General features: G+C 50.1%; 1 protein-coding gene across 3 annotated transcripts in view; it reads left to right on the forward strand.

Moving 5' to 3' along the window:
• The window catches only part of RNF144A (ring finger protein 144A), a 121,540-nt gene extending 97,333 nt beyond the window's left edge, over positions 1–24,207 (forward strand). For all 3 annotated transcript variants that reach the window (XM_065928545.1, XM_065928546.1, XM_065928547.1), the window contains 4 exons: positions 7,045–7,252; positions 8,786–8,933; positions 15,785–15,874; positions 22,533–24,207. In XM_065928545.1, coding sequence (XP_065784617.1) covers positions 7,045–7,252; positions 8,786–8,933; positions 15,785–15,874; positions 22,533–22,664 — 578 coding nt within the window. In that variant the 3' untranslated portion in view covers positions 22,665–24,207. The remainder of the gene's footprint in view (positions 1–7,044; positions 7,253–8,785; positions 8,934–15,784; positions 15,875–22,532) is intronic.
• The last annotated feature ends 900 nt before the right edge of the window (positions 24,208–25,107 follow it).

Here is a 25,107-nt window from a genome sequence, read left to right on the forward strand (position 1 = left end):
CATTGCAGGCAGATTCTTTACTTGTCTGAGCCACCAGGGAAGCCCCACGCCAGATTCATAAGATGGCATTATTCTGTAGATTTTGTTTGATCTTGTTTTCATATCTCTTCTGGACCTCGGGCTCATCTGAAAAGAAGCAGAATAACAGACGTGTGTAGACAAAGCTCTGTATGTAAGTCTTTATTGTGAAGATGCTGTATCTGGATTCTAAAATTTCCGGGTGGGTTATTGAGCAACTGCTGTCTGTGCCCCACTCTTCCTGGATGGCCTCTTAGTGGTCTCCTGACTCTGGCGTTCATGAGAGATGAGCACAACCCTGGGCTTCGTGTTTACAGGAAAACACTGTCAGGATGGGAATGGAATGCGGAATAGACCCGAGCAGTGTGTCCATAGACTCCTTGTTTAGCTGAATGTGGAAAGTTTTTTTCTCCTTTTTTTTTTTTTTAAAGAAATGCTAAAGATAGCTGCATTTCCCCTTGAGACTCACTTTTCAAGGCAAAAAAAAAAAAAAGGTAATGTGTGGCCAACCTAAAAAAATTCATACAGGAGTTCTGATGACATTGAAATTTGTTTTCAAGTGCTTATTTATTGAAATGCCATATATTCTTTGGTTTGGGGCAGTTTATTGCTTAAATATATGGCCATGTGACACAAAAGTCGGTATGTAGAGCTATAAATTTGATTAATTTGGATTCCTGAGGCTGTGAGCCTCTTCTGAAAACATTTTCCAGAGGGAATTTTGACAGAAACTGGCAGTTATTTGGGTTAGAAGAAAATGAACTTTCTATGACATTGAATTTAAAAATGCAGCTGGATAAATGTTCCTACCTAATAATTTTAACTGTTGTTATTTCTTCTGTACTTTGACTTAGTCAAAGAAGTTTTTTTTTTTTCTTTTGCATAGTAATGAACCCAATTTGACTTAGATTAAAAAAATATCTCTCAAAGCTATCACTTTAGAATATTTTGTTAGCGTTGTGTTCAAAGCAGCAAAAAAATACAAAAAGGACACAGACTTAATAGGAGCAGAGACCTGTCTGTTTGGAATATGAAAATGTTAGACCGAAACAGAGCTATTAATTATAGCCAGTCACTGAGTAAAGGCACTGGTCATAGCAAACACCCTCTTTCAACAACACAAGAGAAGACTCTACACCAGAGAGTAGAGTAGATGGACATCACCAGACGGTCAACACTGAAATCAGATTGATTATATTATTTGCAGCCAAAGATGGAGAAGTTCTATACAGTAAGCAAAAACAAGGTCAGGAGCTGGCTGTGGCTCAGATCATGAACTCCTTATTGTCAAATTCAACTTAAATTGAAGAAAGTAGGGAAAGCCACTAGACCATTCAGGTATGCCCTGAGTCAGATCCCTTACAATTATACAGGGTAAGTGAGAAAAAGATTCAAGGGATTAGATCTGATAGACAGAATGCCTGAAGATCTATGGATGAAGGCTTATGACATTGTATAGGAGGCAGTGATCAAGACCATCCCCAAGAAAAAGAAATGAAAAAAAGGCAAAATGGTTGTCTGAGGAGGCCTTACAAATAGCTGTGAAAAGAAGAGAAGCGAAAGACACAGGAGGAAAGGAAAGATATACCCATCTGAGTGCAGAGTTCCAAAGAATAGCAAGGAGAGATAAGAAAGCCTTCATCAGTGATCAATGCAAAGAAGTAGAGGAAAGCAATAGAATGGGAAAGACTCTATCTCTTCAAGAAAATTAGAAATAGCAAGGGAAAATTTCATGCAAAGATGGGCACAATAAAGGACAGAAATTGTATGAACCTAACAGAAGCAGAAGATATTAAGAAGAGGTGGCAAGAATACACAGAAGAACTATACAAAAAAGATCTTCATGACCCAGATAATCACGATGGTGTGATCACTCACCTAGAGCCAGACATCCTGGAATGTGAAGTCAGGTGGGCCTTAGGAAGCATCACTGTGAACAAAGCTAGTGAGCTATTGAGTTATTTCAGATCCTAAAAGATGATGCTGTGAAAGTGCTGCACTCAATATGCCAGCAAATTTGGGAAACTCAGAAGTTGCCACAGGACTGGAAAAGGTCAGTTTCTATTACAATCCCAAAGAAAGACAATGACAAAGAATGCTCAAACTACCGCACAATTGCACTCATCTCACACACTAGCAACGTAATGCTCATAAGTATCCAAGCTAGACTTCAACACTATGTGAACCGTGAACTTCCAGATGTTCAAGCTGGATTTAGAAAAGGCAGCAGATGCAGAGATCAAATTGCTAACATCTGTTGGGTCATCGAAAAAGCAAGAGAGTTCCAGAAAAATATCTATTTTTGCTTTATTGACTATGTTAAAGCCTTTGACTGTGTGAATCACAACAAACTGTGGAAAATTCTTAAAGAGATGGAAATACCAGACCACCTGATCTGCCTCATGAGAAATCTGTATGCAGGTCAGGAAGCAACAGTTAGAACTGGACATGGAACAACAGAATAGTTCCAAATCGGGAAACGAGTACATCAAGGCTGTATATTGTTACCATGCTTATTTAACTTATATGCAGAGTCCATCATATGAAATGCTGGACTGAATGAAGCACAAGCTGGAATCAAGATTGCTGGGAGAAATATCAATAACTACAGACATGCAGATGACACCACACCTACGGTAGAAAGCAAAGAAAAACTAAAGAGCCTCTTGATGAAAGTGAAAGAGGAGAGTGAAAAAGTTGGCTTAAAACTCAGCATTCAGAAAACTACAATCATGGCATCTGGTCCTATCATTTCATGGCAAATAGGTGGGGAAACAGTGAGAAACTTTATTTTTTTGGGCTGCAAAATTACTGCAGATGGTGATTGTAGCCATGAAATTAAAAGACATTTGCTCCTTGGGATAAAAGTTATGACCAACCTAGACAGCATATTAAAAAGCAGAGACATTATTTTGCCAACAAAGGTCCTTTTAGTCAAAGCTATGGTTTTTCCAGTGGTCATGTATGGATGTGAGAGTTGGACTATAAGGAAAGCTGAGGGCCAAAGAATTGATGCTTCTGAACTGTGGTGTTAGAGAAGACTCTTTAGAGTCCCTTGGATGGCAAGGAGATCTAACCAGTCCATCCTAAAGGAGATCAGTCCTGAGTGTTCATTGGAAGGACTGATGTTGAAGCTGAGAAACTCCAATACTTTGGCCACCTGATGCAAAGAGCTGAACTCATTTGAAAAGAGCCTGAAACTAGGAAAGATTGAAGGCGGGAGGAGAAAGGGACAACAGAGGATGAGATGGTTGGATGGCATCACCAACTCAATGGACATGAGTTTGAGTAAACTCTGGGAGTTGGTGATGGACAGGGAGGCCTGGTGTGCTACAGTCCATGGGGTCACAAATAGTTGGACTCGAGTGAGTGACTGAATTGAACTGAACTGAGCAAATTCTAGATGGGATCAGTGAAGCAGGTTTCAATTTGCTCTCTCCCTTTGAAGTCACCTTCAAATGAGGATGGTGACTGGTGGAAAAGTGACAGTTTACTTCATCTCCTGACAACATTTATTTACTTAAAAAGTGCTTTGGTCACAGTTCCAATACTCTTTCCACTTGTACGTCTCATATCAGAGCCTTATTTTAACCTGAGCGTCCGCACTCTTCCAGCCAGGGTCCTTGGGGAGCAGGACGCTGGGAGGGAGGTTCTGGGAGGAGGTCTTTTCTGAGCGCTTCGTCTGCCAGCTGTAAGACCCCCAAAGCTGGGAGCCACAGGCTCCCTGGGAAGGTCCATCACTTGCTCACATGCCCCATGGCATTCACAGGAGTTCCTCTTCGGACACTGACCATGCCATGCTTCAGGGTTTACTTACATTTCGGGGCAGTGGGAGTGGAGCAGCATCAGAAGGGATGGAGGACGCACTGCCCTGCATAGCGTGCTTCTCAAAGGACAATTGTGTTTAAGAAAGAAGAATACCTTCTACAAGAGTCTTGGGCTTTTCGATGAGTAGGGCTGTTAGGGACTTACTTTATTTCTATTTATGTATCTATCTCTGAGAAAGGGGAGCTAAGATTTGTCTCTTCATCTTGTGCTCTGGTACACTTCTTCTTGCTTTGTTTGAAAATATATTATGTACAGATATGTGCATGTATACATATTAGATACAATGTGTATAACGTAACATATTGGCTATAATGTATCTAGTGTGTAGTATATAGATGTGATCGTATACATATAGTATATATAAATATATAGATGTGATGGAGAGGTAAATAGGTAGATAGGCAGGCAGACATCGATATGTATGATACACATCCTGGAAAGAAAAGCTGTGCTGGTGCCCAGTGTGGATCTTCCTGTTGGTTGGGTCCCATCTTGCACACCCAGCGGGCAGACTCCAGCAGCAGAGGGATCTTGTAGAATTTTAATGGACATCCGAGAGCAGAGTCGGGCTGTGCTCTCGGGGTGCGGGGTGCCGGCAGCACTAGGGGAGGGGCTCTGAGCTGGCAGCTCAGTGGGGTGGGGTGTCTGCACACCGTCTGCCGTGGGGATGGGCAGTGCCCTGTCACAGCTCCTAGAGAACACAAGTCACACCTTGCCAGTAGTTACCATGGAAACCCTAACTAGGTCTCCTCTGCTGCTCACCGCATCCTATAATCAGGGCTACACGTGCAGAGCTGAGAGGAGTGACCGGGAGATGCTGCCCAGCGGTGGGAGGCAGCAAGAGACCTTGGGAAAGCAGTCCCCTCCTCATGGCACAGGCTGCTGAGAGCAGGAAGGGGCGCCGTGGGGACGGGAAGGACCTGAAATGGGCAGTGGTGTCCTCTTAGGGGCTCAGGCGGACCCGCACTGAAGACTGTCAAGTCAGCCAGGAAGCTGACCCAGCAGAGGATGTAGCTTATCTGCACGCGTCCTGCCGTCTTTGCAGGCTGAGCGCCCACGTCCTGCAGTGCCGTCCTTGGGGGGCCATGCCTGTGGGGGGCCCCGTGATGTAGGTGAGGCAGGTCCAGGCTCATCCAGCCCTGAGCCCAAACTGCTGGTAGAGAAATCCAGATGGGGGCAGGGGAGGATCGCCAGGTAAAAGGCACAGCACTCTGGGGGAGCATCCTTTGGATTTCCTTCCCCTCCGCACTGTGCCCCAGGCCACCCTTCATCCCTCCGTCCTTTCTCCTGCCCCCTCAGCCCGGGAACCCGCAGACCGCTGTCCCCACACACGTGCATTTTCCCCATAAAACCACCTCCTCAGATCTCACAGCCAGAAACAGTCTTATAAAAGCAAACACTCTCAGCTTATGACAAGACCTCGTTTTACACATTCACTCACCACTGAGACTTCAGGAAGATTTTACCTTATTATCATGAATATCGATGAGAAAGTATCACATTTTCCTGGATGCCAGAGTTCCTTTGTATTAGCAAGTCTTCTAAACCTTCTGCTGGACCTATCGGTTTGATAGTTTTTGTGCTATTGATTGTGCTCAATCGCTTTAGTCGTATCCGACTCTTTGCGACCCTAGGGACCATAGCCCACGAGGCTCCCCTGTCCATGGAATTCTCTAGGCAAGAATACTGGAGTGGGTTGTCATGCCCTCCTCTGGGTGCTCTTCCTGACTTAGGGATCAAACTTGCATTTGCCTGTATCTCTTGCATTGCAGGAAGATTCTGTACCCACTGAGCCACCTGGGAAGCCCCTAGGTGCTATTGATTAATTCATCTTTTTAAAATAGGGTAGGAGTCAGCCAACAATGGCTGGTGGGCCATCTGCCCGGCCCCTGGCTTGGCGTTGTAAATAAAGTTTTATTGAAACACTCCTTTACAGATCAACACAGCTGCCTTTGTGCTACCGAAGTAGAGCTTAGTAGTTGGATGGAGACCTCGTGGCCCTTAGAGACTGAAATACTCACTGTCAGAATTAGATGATAGGGTGGTTTTCAGTCTGTTGGTACCTGACAGGAACTTGAGGGCTGAATCTGGCTTCCAGTTCAGGGAATGTGGCAAACACATGCCTGTTGAGGGGCAGCCCAGCCCGCCTGCAGCCCATGACAGCCGCACCCTGCTGGGGGTCCCAGTGTCTACACATTCCGTCTCTGATGTGGGTGAACCGGCCTACTCCAGCATTGGCCAGTCACGTGGCCGAGAAGAGCCTTTCATTGCTTCTAGGTTCACAGCGAAATACAGTCCGTTCCTTCTCAAGAGTGACCCTGGTAATAGCTTGCAAATCAGTGGCCGACTTGGAGGCCTTTGCAAACACCCTGTAATCCTTTGGCCTCCTCACCTTTTGGCCTGGCATCAGCATCCGTGTGGGTTCCAGTTGGATGCTCCCTCCCGCCGCCCAGCACTCAGAGTCCAGTCACACCGGAGAGAGGGCCCATGGGACCCATCATCAGGCTCACTGTGGTGGGCGAGACAGCTCAGGACCCTCTATTTAAAGTAACGTGAGATGTGGACGCAGATGTGAAGGCATGCGAGTGTCACGGGGTCCTGTTTTTCAAAATCAGCTTTCTCACCAGTTTCATTAAATCAGGCTCCACTTCAGAGGGAAAACCGGCTGTCCAAGAATGAATTTCACACAGTCCTTACCTCAGGGCTCTGATGTGAATTTGGGATGGAAACCGTTGTAGGTGGATGCGCCCTTTGATGAGAAGAGCCAGCCATCTCCTTTTCGTCTTATCCTTCCGTCCTTACCCAGCATTTAGGGGTGTCCACAGCACACCCCGCCCGAGGCTGTGAGCCTTCAGACGGGCTGCTGTGGCAACGCTGTGTCTCAGGACAGGCAGGTGGGGGCAGGAGACACTGGTTGGACCATGGGGTTTCCAGAATGGGGCTCCAGAACCTTGAGGACCCTGGGGGTACTTGGGGGTTTGCTCTCCCCCCACGCGAGTGGGCTGGGGAATGGGGAGTGGCTGGAGGGAGGAGGGGCATCCAGGTGGGTCCCAGATCCTAAAGGGCATGTTATGTCTGACCTTGATTTTCTTTTCTCCCTTAAATACGAGAAGCTGTGTGCTGACTTGTCCGTTGTAAGCCCCACCAGTTCCCTGGTCCTGCAGACTCTGACTCGCCCGTTTTTTCTCTTTGTGTCAGAGGTGCTCCTGGACCCCTGTCGGACTTGGTGCCCGGCGTCTACCTGCCAGGCGGTGTGCCAGCTCCAGGAGATGGGGCTGCACACCCCCCAGCTGGTCCAGTGCAAAGCCTGTGATACGGAGTTCTGCTCTGCCTGCAAAGCCAGCTGGCACCCCGGCCAGGGTTGCCCGGAGACCATGCCCATCACCTTCCTTCCCGGGGAGACCAGGTACTTTCCAGCGTGTCTTTCCTGGTCACCTTGTACTAATGAATGAAACAGAACCTGTTGAACTGGTGCACACCTCACAGTGCAAGGGTCTCAAGCTTAGGAAGACCCCAAGGGTATAATCGTTTGGTGGTGGTGGTGGTTTAGTCACTGCGTCCGACTCTTTTGCGACCCCATGGACTGTATTCTGCCAGGCTCCTCTGTCCATGGAATTTCCCAGGCAAGAATCCTGGAGTGGGTTGCCATTTCCTTTTTCAGGGGATCTTCCTGACCCAGGGATCAAACCTGCGTCTCCTGCATTGCAGGTGGTCTCCTGTGTTGCAGGCAGATGCTTTACTGCTACGCCACCAGGGAAACTTGTGTAATTGTTTGGAAGCTCATCGGTCCTCAGATAACCTTGTAAAGTGATGACGTATTTAACCCTTACAGTCACTATGATGCTTGTGGAAGGTCCTACAGTAAGAATGCATTCAAAATGCCAGAATTGGCTCTCAATTTCAGTGAATCTCTACTCATGAATGCTTTAGGTTCTGCACAGTCTGCTCAGTTCTGTGGGGAATCACGTTCCCCTTGGTAAATGCCGTGGGTTCATACGATGTAGCGAATTCACCCCATTATTGGTAAATTTGATCCACTTCTTTAGATGACTCTGTGCATTTTCAGCTGACATGAAATTTAACAGCATGGGCTGGGCGTCCTTCTACAGTTAAACCTAGGAAGATACCTAGCTTGTCATTTTGTGAGCAGCATAGAACCCTCACTGCCACTCACTGGGCACTTCACACAGGCTTGCCCTGCCCAGGGCCCTTTATGCATAATCCCGTCCGCCACATTCACACCAATCAGAAGCTGGGGCTCAGAGAGTTTGCCAGCCAGCCCGTGTGCAGAAGAGCCACACTCGAACTCAGGCTTCAGCCCGTCCACGCTCACCCCCGTGGCCTGCCCAGCCCTCTAAGGAAAACGATTTTGTACAGACGCCAAGTAGATCTAAGTAATGATTAGCATGTGTGTGTTTTTGACATTTTTCCCTCTTGATAATAACAAAAAGTATATCATGTATTATCAACCTTGTGGAAAGTATACGAATATATGAATAAGGACATAAAATTTGACCATAATCCCATCACTCAGAGACCTCCCTTCTAAGCCTCTGCCCTGTTTTCTTTGGTTTGTCTGTACACATATAAATTTAGATCTGTGCTGACCTTGCTCGTTTCTCCCCCCACTGTTGCTGATTCAGTTTTTTAAAATTTTTTTGGTGATTATTTTCCAGAGTTTGAGATTCTTTGGTTTTGACTTATTTCACTTAATAGCAAGTGACCTCATAACAACCCACTCCAGTGTTCTTGTTTGGGAAGTCCCATGGACAGAGGGGCCTGGCGGGCAGCAGTCCCTGGGGTCTTAGAGGGTCGGACACGATTGAGCACACACACAACCTCAGCCCCTCTAGTTGGGCTCGTGATTGCGGGGCAGCCCCTGCCGGCAGGTCACCCCAGAGCCTCCGCACACAGCCTGACGGGGTCTCTCCTGCTTTAGCTCCGCTTTCAAGCTGGACGAGGACGATGCGCCCATCAAGCGCTGCCCCAAGTGCAAAGTCTACATCGAGCGGGATGAAGGCTGTGCCCAGATGATGTGTAAGAACTGCAAACACGCCTTCTGCTGGTACTGCCTCGAGTCCCTGGATGTGAGTACCAGTTGGGTTGGGGGGGCGCTTCGTGGGCCAGGCTGAGCAGGAGGCGTGGCCCAGCCGCTGCACGGTGACTCAGGGGATGCTCCTGGGCCACGGAAGTCATGCCGACAGGTGTTCATTCTGTGCCTGTGAAAATACGAGCTCATGGGATGCAGTGGTATCAAAAGACGGGAGTTGGTGCAGAAGCTCCAAGAGCGCAGGGTGGGCTTCAGCCTGGGTTTTCAGGGAGTGGGTAGATCTCAGCATCTTAGGTTTCCGACTGTGGGGCTGTCTTAGCTCAGGCTGCTGAAACAGAATCATCCCAGCCATCAGGGAGCTGACACTGGTTGCTGATCTCTCGGTTGTGGGGGCTGTACGTCTGAGTGCCAGCGAGCGTGGGTTCGGGACCCTCTTCCTGGTGTACAGGCACCCGCCTTCCTGCCGTGGCCTCACCTGGCAGAGAGAGGACCCTCTAGACCCTTTCCTGTTCTTGCAAGGACACAAATTCCATCATGGACGCTGCAGCCTCGTGACTTCATCTGAACCTGATCACCTCCCAGAGGCTGCACTTTCAAATCCCATCACACTGGGCATTAGGGCTTCCCCATAGGAGTTGTGGGTGGTGGGGGGGAACACAAGCAATCCATCACAAAGGACCATTCCTGGAAGAGCAAGGATGAGGGCCGCGGATGCCCGGGACAGAGCAGTTGCTTCAGTAACAGTCGTGTCGCTTGCAGGGCCGAGGAGCATACAGACCCTCTGCCGTCTGGCCTCACACAGCCACCTTCTCACAGGTGTACCTCGTGCTGTCTGTCTCACAGGGAGATCCTGCCAGGCACCATGCCCGCCCCACCTCAAATCCCAGCCTTTGCTGGAGCTCCCAGGCCTAAGGCAGACCATACTTTTTTACAGCTTCCTGTTCACGTTCTCATCTGTATCAGGAGTGGGCATCTTGCTGATATGATGACATTACGACTCCAATTTTATAAGAGTTCATTTGTACATCTGTTTCTGAAGTGTGTTAGTGGCTTAGTCATGTCCGACTCTTTGTGACCGCATGGACTATGGCTTCTGGAGAATGGGATTCTCCTTGCCACAATCCTGGAGTGGGTTTCCATTCCCTTCTCCAAGGGATCTTCCCGACCTCGGGATCAAACCCGGGTCTCTCGCATTGCAGGCAGATCCTTTACAGTCTGAGCCACTTATGATCAAATAGAGCTAATTATCTATTAAAATTATTGTAGTTGGTGACAGTCAAAGCCTATTGAATCATATGTCATAATGGGATGGCTTTATATTTATTTGTCCTTACAGCGAAGGTGTGTCTGGGATGGATCCAGCCCATCCCATAATAGTATTAAGGTTTAATTAGAATAAAAGGAGGTCAGAACGGCCCTGTGTTTACCTTAATGGGAGCTCACCTGTCTGACAGCTGCTCCTTCTCATCCTGACCGTCTGCAGTCAGAGCATCATGTCTGGGTGAGTCTCCTATTGAGAGGTTATCACAGGTGATGCAGCTTTATACATCCTTGCAGAGAAGGGTCAACTTGGGCCACACAGGTGAAGGAGAAAGAATTCTTAACAGTGTGCAAAGCGGGAGAACTTTGAAAGTTTGCCTGTCCCAAGATGGGCAGGTCTAGAGACTGTCACGAAGAAAATGAATGTCTGTTTGAGATGGACGCTTTGAATAAGCTAACAGGTCTGTAATTCAAAGGCCACCTATGAAAATATTATACAGATTGCTTCTTTCTGGTTTTTCCTTCCGAAAAGCCTGTTGCCCCTTTGTTAACTTTAAGTCACTAAATCTATAGGAGATCTTTGTGTAACTGAACAAATCTGGGGAGTATATTGCCATCTTTCTGTCCTGGAGGTTTCCTTTCCCTTTCCTAAGCAAGGTTAATTTTCTTTAACTTAAAACCAATAATAGGTTTGTTCACTGACTTTATGCAATGGGAAGGGGATATTTAGAATGATATCTGAAGCATTACCAAGTCCTTATGGTCTTCAAAGTCTATATGTGTATGGTTTCTCTATATATCATATATATATATATATATATATAGGGCTTCCCTAATAGCTCAGTTGTGGAGAATCTGCCTGCAATGCACAAGAACTGGGGTCGATCCCTGGGTCAGGAAGATCCCCTGGAGAAGGGAATGGATACCCACTCCAGTATTCTTCCTTGGAGAATTCCATGGACAGAGGAGCCTGAAAGGCTTACAGTCCATGGGGTTGCAAACAGCCAGACACGACTTAGCGACAAACACTTTTCACTCTATACATAGTCTTTCTATATATCAGAAAGATCCCCTGGAGGAAGACGTGGCAACCAATTCCAGTATTCTGGCCTGGAGAATCCTAGGGACAAAGAAACCTGGCGGGCTACAGTCCACGGGGTCACAAGGACTCAAACATGATTGAAGCAACTTAGCACATAGTCTTAGCACTTAGCACATAGTCTTCTATATTATATAATTCTGTATATACTCTCTATATATCATACACAGCCTCTCTATATTATATAAATATATGGTATATAATTTTACACTTCACTGTATTTTTTTTTTTTTTGAAAACTGATCATTATTATATTATCTACTCTCTGTCCTGCAATTTCCCATTCCTTATCAACTTTTCCTAAAAGGGAAAAGGAGTGAAACACTGGTTTTAACTACACATTATCAAACCTCCCAGTGGATTCTGGGGGGAAGTATTAGACGTGGACAGACACAGAGCCTGACTTCCAGAGAGACCATAGCTTTGCTGTGACCTCTCCTGCGACCTTGACATCCCCTCGACCTGTCTCCCTTGAGCCCAAAGCTGTTCTCTCTCTGCTCTGGTCTCTGGAGAGACACCTTGTCTGTCTGTCCATGTGTCCATCGGACTCAGTTCTAAAGCACAGTTCCTGCCAGCTAGAGGTCCCATTGTTTTCAGGCTCCCAGGGACCAAGACAGCAATTTCCTCCTCGAAAGCCGGCATCCTCTAGGCTAGGAGTGTCCTGTTTTTCTCTGTAGATGAGCAGCTGCTGCCTAGTGACCCTGTGGCCACAGAAAGCAGACCCTGAAGGACAGGGAGTCTGCTCTGGGGCAGTCAATCAAGGACAGTAGCCGTGACTCAAAGTAAGTGTGTGAACCAGGTCTGGAAGCAACAGCACGTCCGGAGTGGAGACTGGGCTGGCAGGTCTCCCGTCTCTCCCGGGGAATTTTCCTTCCCTGCACCAGGTCCTGAGCACCCATGTGCCTCACGGAGTTACCCCTCATCTTCCGCCACTGCCTTCCATCCTGGTCCTCACCCGTCCACCCAACCAGGCCGGACCCCCAGCCGGGCCGGGCGCCCAGTCCTCCAGGGGAGGCCCTGGACCACACCCGCTCATCTGCTGCACTGCTGGCCCCACAGTCACTACTTCCAGCCAGGGGGGACCCACTCACTTTCTTTCTTTTGGGGGCAAGTGAATCGTTACTATGTATGAAGTGCAGCCTCTGTGCTTTGCTCTGCATACCTCTGTTACTTCATCCAGCCGTCCCCAACCTTTTTGGCTCCAGGGACCAGTTTCGTGGAAGATGGTTTTTCCATGCACGGTAGTGGGAGGGTGGATGGTTTGGGGATGATTCAAGGGCATTACATTTATCGTGCACTTTATGATTATTGCATCAGCTCCTCTGTAGATCATTAGGCATCAGACTCTGGCATGAGAGGTGGAACGATTATTTCCTGTTTTTAAGAAGCCCATGAAGGTTAGTGATCTTTTCCCAAAGCCCCGAAGGAGTGAGGAACAGACCCAGCATCCATTCTCGGGTCTTTCAGACTCCAAACCCCAGCGTGTGGGTTAGACTGGCCTCTGTCAGGCAGGCCCGACTCAGTGGGACAGGAAGTCTCAGGCCTTCCATGGTGGGGCTGCTCTGAGTTCACTCATTCGTCTCTGAGCATCTGGCTGCTGAGCTCTATTGCCAGCTCCATTGTTTCTGCGTTCACCCAGGAGCTTGATGCGGCTCCTCTGGACAATGTGAAGGAAATGTTCACGCTCACCACCCACCTGGGTTCCTGGCAGGCCCTGCGGTGGTTATTCCCCAGGCCTTCATTCAGGAACTTACGGTCACAATGAAATCACTGTTACATTGTGAAAGCATCTTCCAGCGCTTTTGTCAGGGGGAAAGCTTTCGTTTCGTTCAGGAAACGTGCCATGAGTGTCAACAGCCCTGCTCTTCAGGAAGGGGGGGCACTGCCAAGTTGAGGCTGGCAGAGTCTGTGACCCCAAGGAGTTGGTGACCCCCGGATCGAGAAGCCCCCGGTAGCACTAGGTCCCTGTGGGTGGCGCCGCAAGACGGTGTGTGTGGGGTCTCTGGCAGCCCCTCCAGGGGTGGGGGTCGGTCCCTGGGTCCAGGGGCATCGAGGGTGTGTTCACAGCTGATGGAGAGTTCACTGACCAGGCAGAGGGCAGAGTGTGGGAGGCGGGCCACCTCCAGAGAAGAGGATATGGTGAGGAAGGACATGAGCTATACGTGGCCTGGGCCTGGCTGAGGTGGGGGCTGTGACCGGGGTCTCCGGGCCAAGATGGAGGTTGACCTCCATCACAGGGGCTCATGGCCCCCAAGCGCTGGTCCACGGCAGGTTGATGAAGGTCACGCAGGGCGTCTGTAACCTGGGCCCACCCTGGACCCCGAGTCAGGAGGTGCGGCCCGCAAGGGCTCCCGGTGACTGTAACAAGCAACAGGGTTTGAGCAGCTTTACCGGAGGAGATCCCTGAAGACATCGCAGCTGGGTGAGACATCACAGTTCGCCTTGTGTTTCAGAAGACAAATCCAAACAGTATCCAAGAGCCTCCGGAGCAAGACTTTGTGAAGAGCAGCCTGGCAAAATGAGACCCCAGGTGAAAAGTTAACCTCCGTGGTATGTGAGTGAAAGAAAATAGAATGAGGAGTTCAAGGAAAAGACAGTGCTCAGTGGACACAAATCATCAGAAACGGCTTTGAGAAGACATTCCCGGCCAGCCAAGCTGTGTGTTCATCTCCGCCCGTGTTCTCCTGGACGGCTGGGGGGCTGGGACTGGGGGGTAAGGTGAGAGGGGGCAGGCTGGGACCGCCCACCTCCCTGGAAGGCATCTCGCTACCACCCCCTGAAACCAGAATTTCCTGCTGCTCCAGGGCCCATTCAGGCTCCAGGAGGCTGACCTATGAGGTCATCAGACTGGATGCCGGCGGTTCCCAGGACCAGAGGAGGGCTCCCGGGCAGTGCCACCCGTGGGGATGCTAAGGGACACCACCGTGACCAGCTCTGCCCAGCTCCAAGAGCAATGGCTTCCTGTCTCAGACACGCTGGCCCAGGCTTATTTGCTCTTCTCTCAGAGAGGGGTTCTGTTCACGCTCTCGGTTGCATGAAGAAACAGCATGGGCCTCCCTTCTGTGCTGCTTGCTGAGCTGGTTCTCCTTGTGGGTGATAGGAGAGAAAACAGCCCCTCCTGTGAACGGAGGAGCAGAGGGGTTTGTGCAGAAAACAGCCTCCTGCATCTCGGTTCCTGCTTGCTGAAGTCTGGGTGCCAAGCTCTGAGCCGGTGATGTAGTTACCGAGGCTGACGTTGCTTCAGGGGCCTGACTCCAGGAGCCCCTGCAGGTCTGGTGAAGATTCCCAGGTGATTGGAGGTGGCGGTGGGGGTGGGTGGGTAGGACGTTTCCGCCAAATCAGAAGGGAGTCTCCTCTCGGTTCTAGACAGTCAGGGGGCACTGTGGATGGAAGACTGGTCTCCAGCCAGCTCTTGAGCCGTGAGAATGTTTTCTGGTCTGAGAGGAGAAGAAGCACTTTCTGAGTGAGAAGGCTGGCGCTAGAGGCCGAGGATGGACCGTACACACACCGGAAGTCATCTCATCTGGGAGTAATTCTGCCAGGGCGGCAGGAAGCCGGGAAGGCAGGGACTCCAGGAAAGAAAGCTCAGCCCTGGGTCTGCTGGCAGCTCCCGGAGCGGCCCAGCCTCTGACCTACTTCTTCAGAAGCCCTGCATCAGCGCGGATTCCTGGAGCCGGAGCCAGGCTTGGACCGGGGCCGAGGTGGGAGCAGGGCTCCCTCTCGTGGCCTGTGAGCCTTTGGTCATGGACGATGGAGGGGGGCCAGGAGGCCAGGTTGACCGCAGCCCCTTCCGTGAACTTGCTTCCTCTGCTGTTGTCCGTGTTCCCTCATTTTGAGTGTTTTTTTTTTTTTTCCATCTAACAATAAGGTTTATTTGGAATGCTGCTGCTGCTGCTGCTGCTAAGTTGCTTCAGTCGTGTCCAACTCTGTGCGACCCCATAGACGGCAGCCCACCAGGCTGCTCTGTCCCTGGGATTCTCCAGGCAAGAATACCGGAGTGGGTTGCCATTTCCTCCTGCATTATTTGGAATAACTTTCTTTAATAATTCTACATTTTTATTCTGGGGAATGCACAGGTATAGACAAGACGGTGTTTACCATTTATTGAAAAGGTGTAGTCTTTATAGTAATTTTTGTAGTACTTTTTTTTTGTATTTTTGTATTAATTAGTTTTCTGCATTCATTTTTATATTAATTAATGTTTTGTATTCATTTTTATATTAATTAGTCTTTGTATTAATTCAAAAAGATAAGCCTCTTCTTTCCTGTAAAGAATTCTCACCGCATTTGAACTAAGACTCTGGAGCATTCAGCAGAGAGGAGTCTGGGATGGCCAGCCAGAATGAGTCAGTCAGTTTTCTTTCTTCTCAATCCGATACCTGAGATAGGAACTCTAGTTCTAAATATTAGGAAAGGAAAGAGAGGGAATATGGGAATATGACAAACTGCTGCAAACCTCGGGAGCAGGCAGGATGCGCTGAGCGGAGCGTGCTGTCCCATGCCCCTCTGTTCTTTCTCTCCCTCCGCAGGACGATTTTCTCCTGATCCATTATGATAAAGGGCCCTGCAGGAACAAGCTGGGCCACTCCAGGGCGTCTGTCATCTGGCATCGGACACAGGTAGGAGGCGGCGTGCCTGGGGTTTTGATCTTAGGGACAAAGCCACAGAGAGAGAGAGAGAAACAGGACCTGTGTGTGTCATTTCCAGGAGACTTGCCAGCTGGTCAAAGATCTCTCATATAGAAAAACAGCTAGTAAATGCGGTAGCTGCCAGAGGTTTTCCTGGACCGAGATGATGCTTTCCGGAGGCCTGCCTAACATGAGTGGTGCTGGTGGTGGTTTAGTCGCTAAGTTGTGTCCAACTCTTGCGACCCCGTGGACTGTATCCTTCCAGGCTCCTCTGTTCATAGGAGTCTCCAGGCAGGAACACTGGAGTGGGTTGCCATTTCCTTCTCCAGGGGATCTTCCCGACCAAGGAATCGAACCCAGGTCTCCTGCATTGCAGGCAGATTCTTTACCTAACATGAATACGCCCCACGTTTTAGCACGCGATGGTTCTTCAACATCAGCCGTCCGGGTGCTTATGCCTGCTCCCGGCCTTGGTCATGGTCCTCTGTGCGTGGTCCATCCTTGTTGGCTCTTATTGAAGAGCTTCCCACAGAGGCCCCCGGGTGAGCTCGTTAGTCACAGGGAAGGATAAGAGGGAAGGGGTGGAAAGGGCCCCACACGGTGATGTCTATGCAGCCGGTCGGTGGGGTTATTCATATTTTCAGCAGATGTTTACTTCCTCCTGTGTGCCTGGTGCTGTTCAAGAGTTGGAAACACCTTGGTGAAGGAGATCGATGGATCTTTCCCTTACAGCCCCGCATCTCCTGTAGGGACAGTGAGCCAGGAGCAGCATATGGTGTGAATTCAGCTGTAGGGGAGGGGTGATCGGGAGGGGTCTGTGGATGGTGCGGCCCAGAAAGCTTCTTAGAGGTGATGCCTATGGCCAAGGACTGAGTGATGGGGAGCTTGTGGTGGGAGTAGGTGGGACAGGGCAGAGGGGACTGTCCAGCCAGAGGAGGGACAGTTCATACAGGGGGACAGTGTTGGCCAAAGGGCAGAAGTGTGGCGTGGAGGTCCATGCGGACAGAGCAGGAGCGGGTAGCAGTGGTCAGAGATGATCAGGGTGGACACCATGGGCATTGCAGGCCATGGTGTGATCTTCAGGTGTGCTGCGGGCATGGAGGGAAGCCCCTGAGGGGACCGGCAGGCGGGCCTCAGTGCACGCCAGCTCCTGGGGTAGGGAAGAGCCTCAGTGAGCTCCAGCCCTGTTCTCTGGCACATCTCCGCACAGCCCCGAGGCAGGCCGTCTGGGAGACGCAGGAACCGAGTCTCAGGCGGTTTCCTAGGAACAGAGACAGACTGCCTGTAACCGTGCTTCTCCTGTGATCCCCGCTGCAGACCCCGTGGCAGGGCCGACGGGTCCCCGGCCGGTCGACGGTAGACAGTCTGGCTTTGCAACTGTCCTCTCCGCCTGGTGGGGAGGCTGGCGCTGCAGACAGTATGTCAGCAAAGGCCTGTGGCTGCATTCCAGGAAATCAGTTTTAAAAATCTAGGGGTGGCATTGCCTGGGGTGCAGGTTGAGCAATGAGTGCTCCAAAACCCATCAAACGGGCATTAAGTGGCTGAGTTGCAAGGTGTGTAAGTTACAGCTCCATAAAGTCGTAAAAAGAAAGCAAAGCACAGTGGACTGTGAGCTCCGTCCGCCCCGAGGGCCAGTCTGCTGGCCTCGGTGTGAGAGCGGATTTGAGCTGCATTTTACTTTGCCTTCCGGGCCAGCACGGCCAGCTCCAGGGCTACCCCGCCCCCTTTATGCTGGAACAAGACACTGAACAGCAGAAACGGACTCTCGCGCAGTTCTTTCTAGAGGCCAGGAGGCTGAAGTCGAGGTGTGGGCAGGGCCTCTCTCCCTTGCAACCTGTAAGAGGCTCCCCCTGCCTCCTCCAGCTCCAGGTGGGACCCTGAGACCCTGGCTCCTCGGTTCACAGGTGTGTCCCTCCAGCACTTCACGTTGTCTCTGCATCCAGATGTCCCTCTTGGTGAAGACACCGGGTGTAATGGATTAGGGTCCATCCTGGGAATGTCATCTCAACCCGATTCCCTCTGTAAAGAACTGAAGAGCCTCTTGATGAAAGTGAAAGAGGGGAGTGAAAAGGCTGGCTTAAAACTCAACAGTCAAAAAACTTAAGATCATGGCTTCCGGTCCCCTCCCTTCATGGCAATTGGATGGGGAGAAAGTGGAAACAGTGACACATATTATTTTCTTGGGCTCCAAAATCCCTTTAGAGACTCTTGGACAGCAAGGAGATCCAACCAGTCCATCCTAAAGGAAATCAACCCTGAGTATTCATTGGAAGGATTGATGCTGAAACCCCAATACTTTGGCCACCTGATGTGAAGAGCTGACTCATTTAAAAGACCCTGATGCTGGGAAAGATTGAAGGCAGGAGGAGAAGGGGACAACAGAGGATGAGATGGTTGGATGGCATCACTGAATCTACGGACACGAGTTTGAGCAAGCTCTAGGAGCTGGTGATGGACAGGAAAGCCTGGCGTGCTGCATTCCATGGGGTTGCAAAGAGTCAGACTGAACAACAACAACAGCAATCTCCATAAAGACCCTGTTTCCAAACAAGGAGCTGTTTTCTCTCCTTCCCATGTCTCCACGTGGCTGGAGCCACAGCGAGCTTCCCAGGAGCGCCTGAGCACCGGTGGAGACTGTCACCCTGTCTGATAGCAAGGTTGGGCTGTGTGGTCACACCTCAGCCCTCATGCCTCTTCATTCTCAGGAGTGAGTCTCGTGTTTCCGGGGTCGTAAGCGGCGCTGGTAACAGGCACTTGGAGAACAGGCCCCGAAGAAATACAGAAACTTGGACAGGGCTTCCCGGCCTCCACCATCGTCGAGGAAGAAGGCTGTGGACGCCTCCCACCAGCTCCTCTTGGCCTCATCGGTCAACACCATCTAGGGGCAAATGCTCAGCGCCATCTCTGACCCACCCCTGGAGCCACGTGAACGAGGGATGCACCCTTGACCTCAGGCCCCTCTCAGTGCTGGTGAAATTGAGCAGAGGCACCTTCAGTCTAAAGCAGGCAGGCTGCCAGCCCTCTGAACTCATCTATCCCCTGCCTTGAAGCACACACACGCGCGGCCAGTGTTCTGAGAACTGTTATCAGCTGGCCATGGGGCGGGGGCAGGCCACACTGCAGTTTTGGTCTCTTCTGCGGTGTCAACTCTCCTGGGATAGCCGTTTCAAGCTGCCAAGGTGATCCCATTGCATGGAGAGCTGGGAAGAGACGTCGGAGCAGCCCCCTGTATCCCCAGACACAGCCTCTCTGACCTGACCTCCGAGCACTCAGGCCGCATTCAGTGCCGGGTTTCAATGAGCGTAATGTTCTGATTGTTTCACCACCGCTTTGACTTGGCTTACCGCTACCAAGCCCTGGAGTTGTGTTGAAGAACTCTCTCTAGGGGAGAGGAGTCAGAACCTCCCAGGCTCCACTGGACTGGTTCATCCTATACGTACATATTGGACATTTGTGAAGGCAGAGACTCTGGGCCGTGCTTGAGGGCTGGTGATGGTCACACAGACGAGGCTCTGCCCTGATGAGTGGGTGCTTTCCGAAACAGTCTGAGTGGGTAACCGCTCCTTTAAATCAGGGTTTGCCCGGGGTGAAGGGTCCTTGTTTCACGTGATTCCCTCTTTATCCTCTGTCCCCATAGTGTATCATTTCTGCCTGACTTGTTTTTAAGATGGTCACTAAGGGATGATTTTTGTTGTGAGATATTTTGCTCCCTGTCTCATTCTTTTCTGTCGGCTGACTTCCCTTCTGACTATACCTATTTTCTCCTTTTATATGGAAGTGGGTCCTGGCTGCTCACCGCTCAAAAGCCGATAAAGAGGCCAGGTTGGTTGGAAAGAAAGTCTGCTTTATTTTGGAAGCCGGCAATAGGGTGGGCTGGGAGGGCGAAGGGTGGACCCCTGTCCAAAAGCTGACTTTCCCAGCACTCTCGGCAGTCAGGGGACAAGAGCTTTTATAGACAGAAGGAGGGGGCAGAAACAGCACGGTCAGCTGTCTGTCACCTTCACATTGGTCATCGGTGGTCTGACCAGCGTCATCTTGATTGTTCTAAGTACAGTTAATCTTTAGTTCCAGGGTTGGTTTTCCCCATCTCCTTGAGGACAGTTGTCAGAACTGTGGCAGCTTGTGTCATGACTGCAGTCTGGTCATCATGTAATTAACGTCTCCACCAGGTGGGGGGTTCACTATCTACAAGACAGTTCACAGGACACGGCTCCGAATATTATCTCTAGCCCTTGAGGAGGAACTGAAAGTCCTTGACTTCGCTTAATGACTTAAACTGTTGTTATTTGGTCTCCTTTTATTGTTTGCCTTTGTTTCTGCGTATTCTCACTTATCTGATCAAACTCGTTCTTTGGCTCAAGTATTTTCGCAGACGAAAGGCAGACAGAGGACATAGGGCGGGGACAAGGACCTTAGGGTCCTTCTTTGTTTCACTGTCACCAACTGGCAACAATTGGGTATGGCTGGTTCCACAGCATGCCCAGAACGAGACAAGGTAGACAGTGAAAGCGAAGGTGTCTTATTGACCAAGGATGTGAGCATCTGCTCAAGGGTTTTGGTCTGTTTTTGATGCAAGAGTCCCTGGCTTCCTGGAGAATGAGAGTGTGTTCCCAGTGGCTGAGGTTGTTCAAGGTGCCCTGCAGATCAGCGATGCCTTCCTGTGGGTTTTTATGTATTCTAAAATAGCCGTGTGCGTGATTTTATCAGAGTGTGATCTGAATTCAGACCTCACAATTGCACCACTGACGTTAAGTTCAGACAAATGGACTTAGCCAGCACGTCAGAAAGCCTGGACTCACACAGTCTAATTTGTAAACACCATATGATGTGTGTGTGTGTGTGTGTGTGTGCAGGTGTATGCATGTGCCTGTGATAGTCTTCAGGTAAAATCAAAAGTCAAGGGACACTTTCGTTCACCCCTCTGTGATGCTGTAGCATATTATCATATTTCAGAGCTGATACTAACCCTCAGAGATGTTTTACTTCATTTGTTTATTTTATCATTGAGAAAACTGCTTCCTAGGTGGTGCTAGTGGTAAAGAACCTGCCTGCCAAGGCAGGAGACATAAGAGACACGGGTTCAATTCCTGGGTCGAGAAGATTCCCCTGGAGGAAGAAATGGCAGCCCACTCCAGTATTCTTGCCTGGAGAATCTCCACGGATAGGGGAGCCTGGTGGGCTTGAGTCCATGGGGTCGCAAAGAGTCGGACACGACTGAAGTGACTTAGCAGGAAGCCCAGAGAGGTGAACAGAGTCAGAATTAGAACCGCGAGCCCCGGGATTTGCATATTTATCGCTCTGAACACTAGGTGGCAGATAAACTCCACCTTCAGTTCAGATTCCGGCTGTAGCAGCTGATGGAGGGAGCCAGGTAAGGGGCAACCTCCCAGCTTCTTTGTCCAGCTTCCTTCCCTGATTTGAATGACAGCAGGTGTACACTTGAGGCTTATTTCCTTTGGTAGGTACTCATCCCTAGGGGTAAACGTATGTTCTAAACCAAATCAAAATTTGTAACAGTACATGTTGAACTTTAAACTCCAGGAATAACACAGGTCTTGTTGTTCAGTCACTCAGTCGTGTCTGACTCCTGGTGACCCCATGGACTGCGGCATGCCAGGCTCCCCTGTCCTTCACCATCTCCTGGAGTTTGCTCAAGCTCATGTCCACTGAGTCGGTGATGCCACACGGTTTCTGGTTACTCCCTAATGCACCTGTGTGTGCCTTTCTGCTCTCCCACATGGAGTGCCTTATCCCAGGCATTCCTGTTTACCACCCATCTCCTCGTAAGCCTTTTATAATCTCAGCCGTTTCCCGTTGCACACTCTCCTGCCCATGGCTCATGTACGTGTCCGGCCCCGGGTTTCCTTTACACCTGGAACCTGATCGCAGTTTTTGTAAACTGTATTATTATCAGCTGTAATCATGCTGTCTTTCCACCAGCCTGGGTGGTGGCTGAGAGCCAAGGTCTTCTGTGCCTCTGTGTTTGCAGCACCTAATACAGTGTTGGGCTCAGAGGATGCTTGATGGCTAATTGAATCTATTATTGAATGGATGTCTGGTTACTTTGATGAAAGAAGGGAAAGGGAAAGGAAGAAGAAAAGGGGGAAAGAGAGGGAGAATGAAGGAAGGAAGTGAAGGGAAAGAACTATGGGCAGATGGATAGATGGGTGAGTGGATGATGGAGAGATGGATGGTGGGTGGATGATGAGTGGGTGAATAAATGGTTGATGCATGCATGGATGAATGATACAGGTTGTAGATAGATGGATAGATGGATGGACAAGTGGAAGGAAAAATGAGGGACGTATGGAAAGATGGATGGATGTTGTGTGTATAATGGATGGATGGATGGATGGATGAGTGGATGCGTGGACGGATGGCTGGATAGATGGTGGATATACATGGGTGGATGATGGATAGATGGGTGGCTATAGGTGAATGTATACATGTATGTATAGATGGATGGATGGATAGATGAATGGATATAGGTGGATATAGGTGGGTGGATGGATGGATAGATGGATATAGGTAGGTGGATGGATGGCTGGGTAGGTGGGTGATGTCTGAATGGGTGGTTGTGCAGCTCATACTTAAGCTGTGGAACCTATAGACCAGCCCCCTGACCCTCTGCTCCTGTTCCTTCTTGCAGGTCGTGGGCATCTTTGCTGGATTTGGGCTCCTGCTCCTGGTGGCCTCCCCTTTCCTGCTCCTGGCCACTCCGTTTGTACTTTGCTGCAAGTGCAAGTGCAGTAAAGGTGACGATGACCCTCTGCCCACCTAGAGAATGGCGCGATGCTGGAGCAGGACCCCCGCCTGCGGGAAGCGTGGTTCCCCCACCCCACCCCGCTGTCCCCCTCTCACTAAACATCTCTCTTGCCTTATGTGCCCCATTGAGCTTCACAGTGTCACGCCAGGACGCCGTGATTCCAGGGACTGATGTCAGGTCGTCGGCCTAGGCCCCAGGTGCGGTCACCCCCGGCATGGGGAGGCAAGGCTGGCGTGGGTGGGGCGCGTCACACGGGGTGGGTCTCTGCAGACTCGCCGAGGGAGGTGCCGTGCGGAGCGCCCCCCACCCCGTGACGTTCTCCCCGTCCCGCTGGACCGGGACCCTCTGATGTTGCCGAGGGGATCATCTCACGCAGAGTGCAGTCTATCTCCTCTCTGGCTTCAAGCTGGCGCCTCCTCGTGGCTGAGAGAAGTCCTTTAAGGATCGCGTTTCACTTCAGACAGAATCCGAGTGTTCTGACTTGAGAAAAGCATTCTGTTTGGGACAACTCTTTTTATTACTAATGGCATTTAGTAAAATCCTTTTTAGAAGGCTTCCCCCCCACCCCCCAACCAAGTAGTGAAAAATCAACACGGTGCATCGAAACCATCGTATGCCTTCTCTTGAGATGTGCGGTTTTAAGAAGTTATGGTTAAATGGCCTTTCTGGCTCGGTCACTTTGCAAGAGATTTAGGAAGCCTTGTGTACTCTTTGTGTCTTTTCTTGACGCTCATGGAGACTTTTTGGATTGCTGTGATCTGTATACTGTTATCAGCGTGTTTCCTTTATCACTGAGTTTCTTTTGAACATACTGATGCATTTAAAGGAACATCTCCACCCTAGGTTCGCCTTTTGTTATTCTCTCTCTAGTGATTCAGCTCGGCTCACAGGGCTCCTCTCATGTCTTCAGAAACCGAATGTTTTACTTGGTAATAGTTTTGTTGAGAATCCCTGTGGTTTGGCCACAGCGTCAGTCCCCTCAAGCAGACAAAACCAATGGAATAGTGACCCTGAAGTCCAGGGGAAGGTCTTCCTGGCAGGGGGCTGGGGGACAAGCTTCTGGATGTTCACAGTTTTTGACGTGACTGAGTTATTCCGGAGAAATCATCTCTCTTACACAGTTCCAAGTCCCGCTGCTTACCCCTTTGCCCCTGCTGAGAAAAATCTTCCACTTCACTTAGTTGTTCTGATTGAGGGGGTATTACCACTCGGTCTTTTTACAGCTGTGTGTGACCGTGACCAGGGCAGGCGGATGCCCAGATCAGTAACACATCCCGGGCTCCGTAAGTTAACTTTGGGCAATGTCTGCTTTACAGACAGGTGACTTTACTGTGGCTTTTAAAGAGCACATTGACTTCATCCAGCTTGGGACTTCTAAACATAGTAGGTGATTGTTGAAGATTTATCATGGTGGAACTTTTTTAAAACTTATTGAGCATTCCGCGAAAGAGTAAAATGAAAACGAAGTCTTTTATCTCTGTTGTTTGCTTGTGTCAGGCACGTTGGTACAGCGTGGTGGTTTGTATCCTTGCCGTCTGCGTTTGTGTATCCTTGCCGTCTGCGTTTGTGTATCCTTCTCAGGTCCTCGATTACTTCTCGTAGAGAAATGACTTTTATTTGTTAACATTTAATCAGCTTAGGAGAAACAGGATCACTCTTTCCCTCTAGGATTCATTTTCTTTTTGAAACTGAAGCCATTTTAGGGAGCCAGTCTGTGTCAAAATTATGTGCAGAACAGCCTCCATGTAATTGCAGTTTGAAAACTCACTAAGGATGAGAACATGCCCGGGGCCATCTGCCTGGATGAAGCCTGGGCCCTGAGTGTCTGTAGCTGGAGGCGCTGCTATCAGGGTCAGGCCTGGGGGTGGAGAATGGCTTTTCTGGAGAGAGCGACAGCGCCCTGAGGCCTGAAGGTGAGCTTGGTGGCCCAGGCTTGAGAGCTCACTGCGATTTGTGAATGCCCTATAAGTCCTCATGGAAGACAGCAGGCTCGCGGCCACTGGACACGGGCCGCTTCCCATCCCAGATCATCCTGTCTGTACTTGCTGCTGCCTGTCAGGTCCGGGGGTCCAGGCGGTAGTGCCCCTGCCTTCGGGGTGGGGACCAGAGCTGTTGGAAACGCTGCCTTCCCTGGGCCAGCACTCAGGTCCTTTCATTCCTAGCAGGCTGGGCCGCCTGTTCTCCTGGGGGAGTCCACGGGTAGATTGTGCACACGCAGAGCCCCTGCCAGCCCTGTGCCTTTAGCCCTGACAGTTCACCGCACATGGTGCGAGCCGGATAGGACACACCAGGATTCTGGGGTCCCCTGGGGCCTGAGTCACATCTGCTTGCTCTGAGTTTTTACATCGAGCCTGCCTGAGAGTGCTCGGTGTAATTTAGGAAAAGCAAAAATAAAGCTGCCTGTTCCCTAGAAAGACACCGGCAGGGCCACCTTGAGAGCCTTTTGGAGACTTACAGC

This window comes from Muntiacus reevesi, chromosome 3 (assembly GCF_963930625.1).
Source record: "Muntiacus reevesi chromosome 3, mMunRee1.1, whole genome shotgun sequence".
NCBI lineage: Eukaryota > Metazoa > Chordata > Mammalia > Artiodactyla > Cervidae > Muntiacus > Muntiacus reevesi.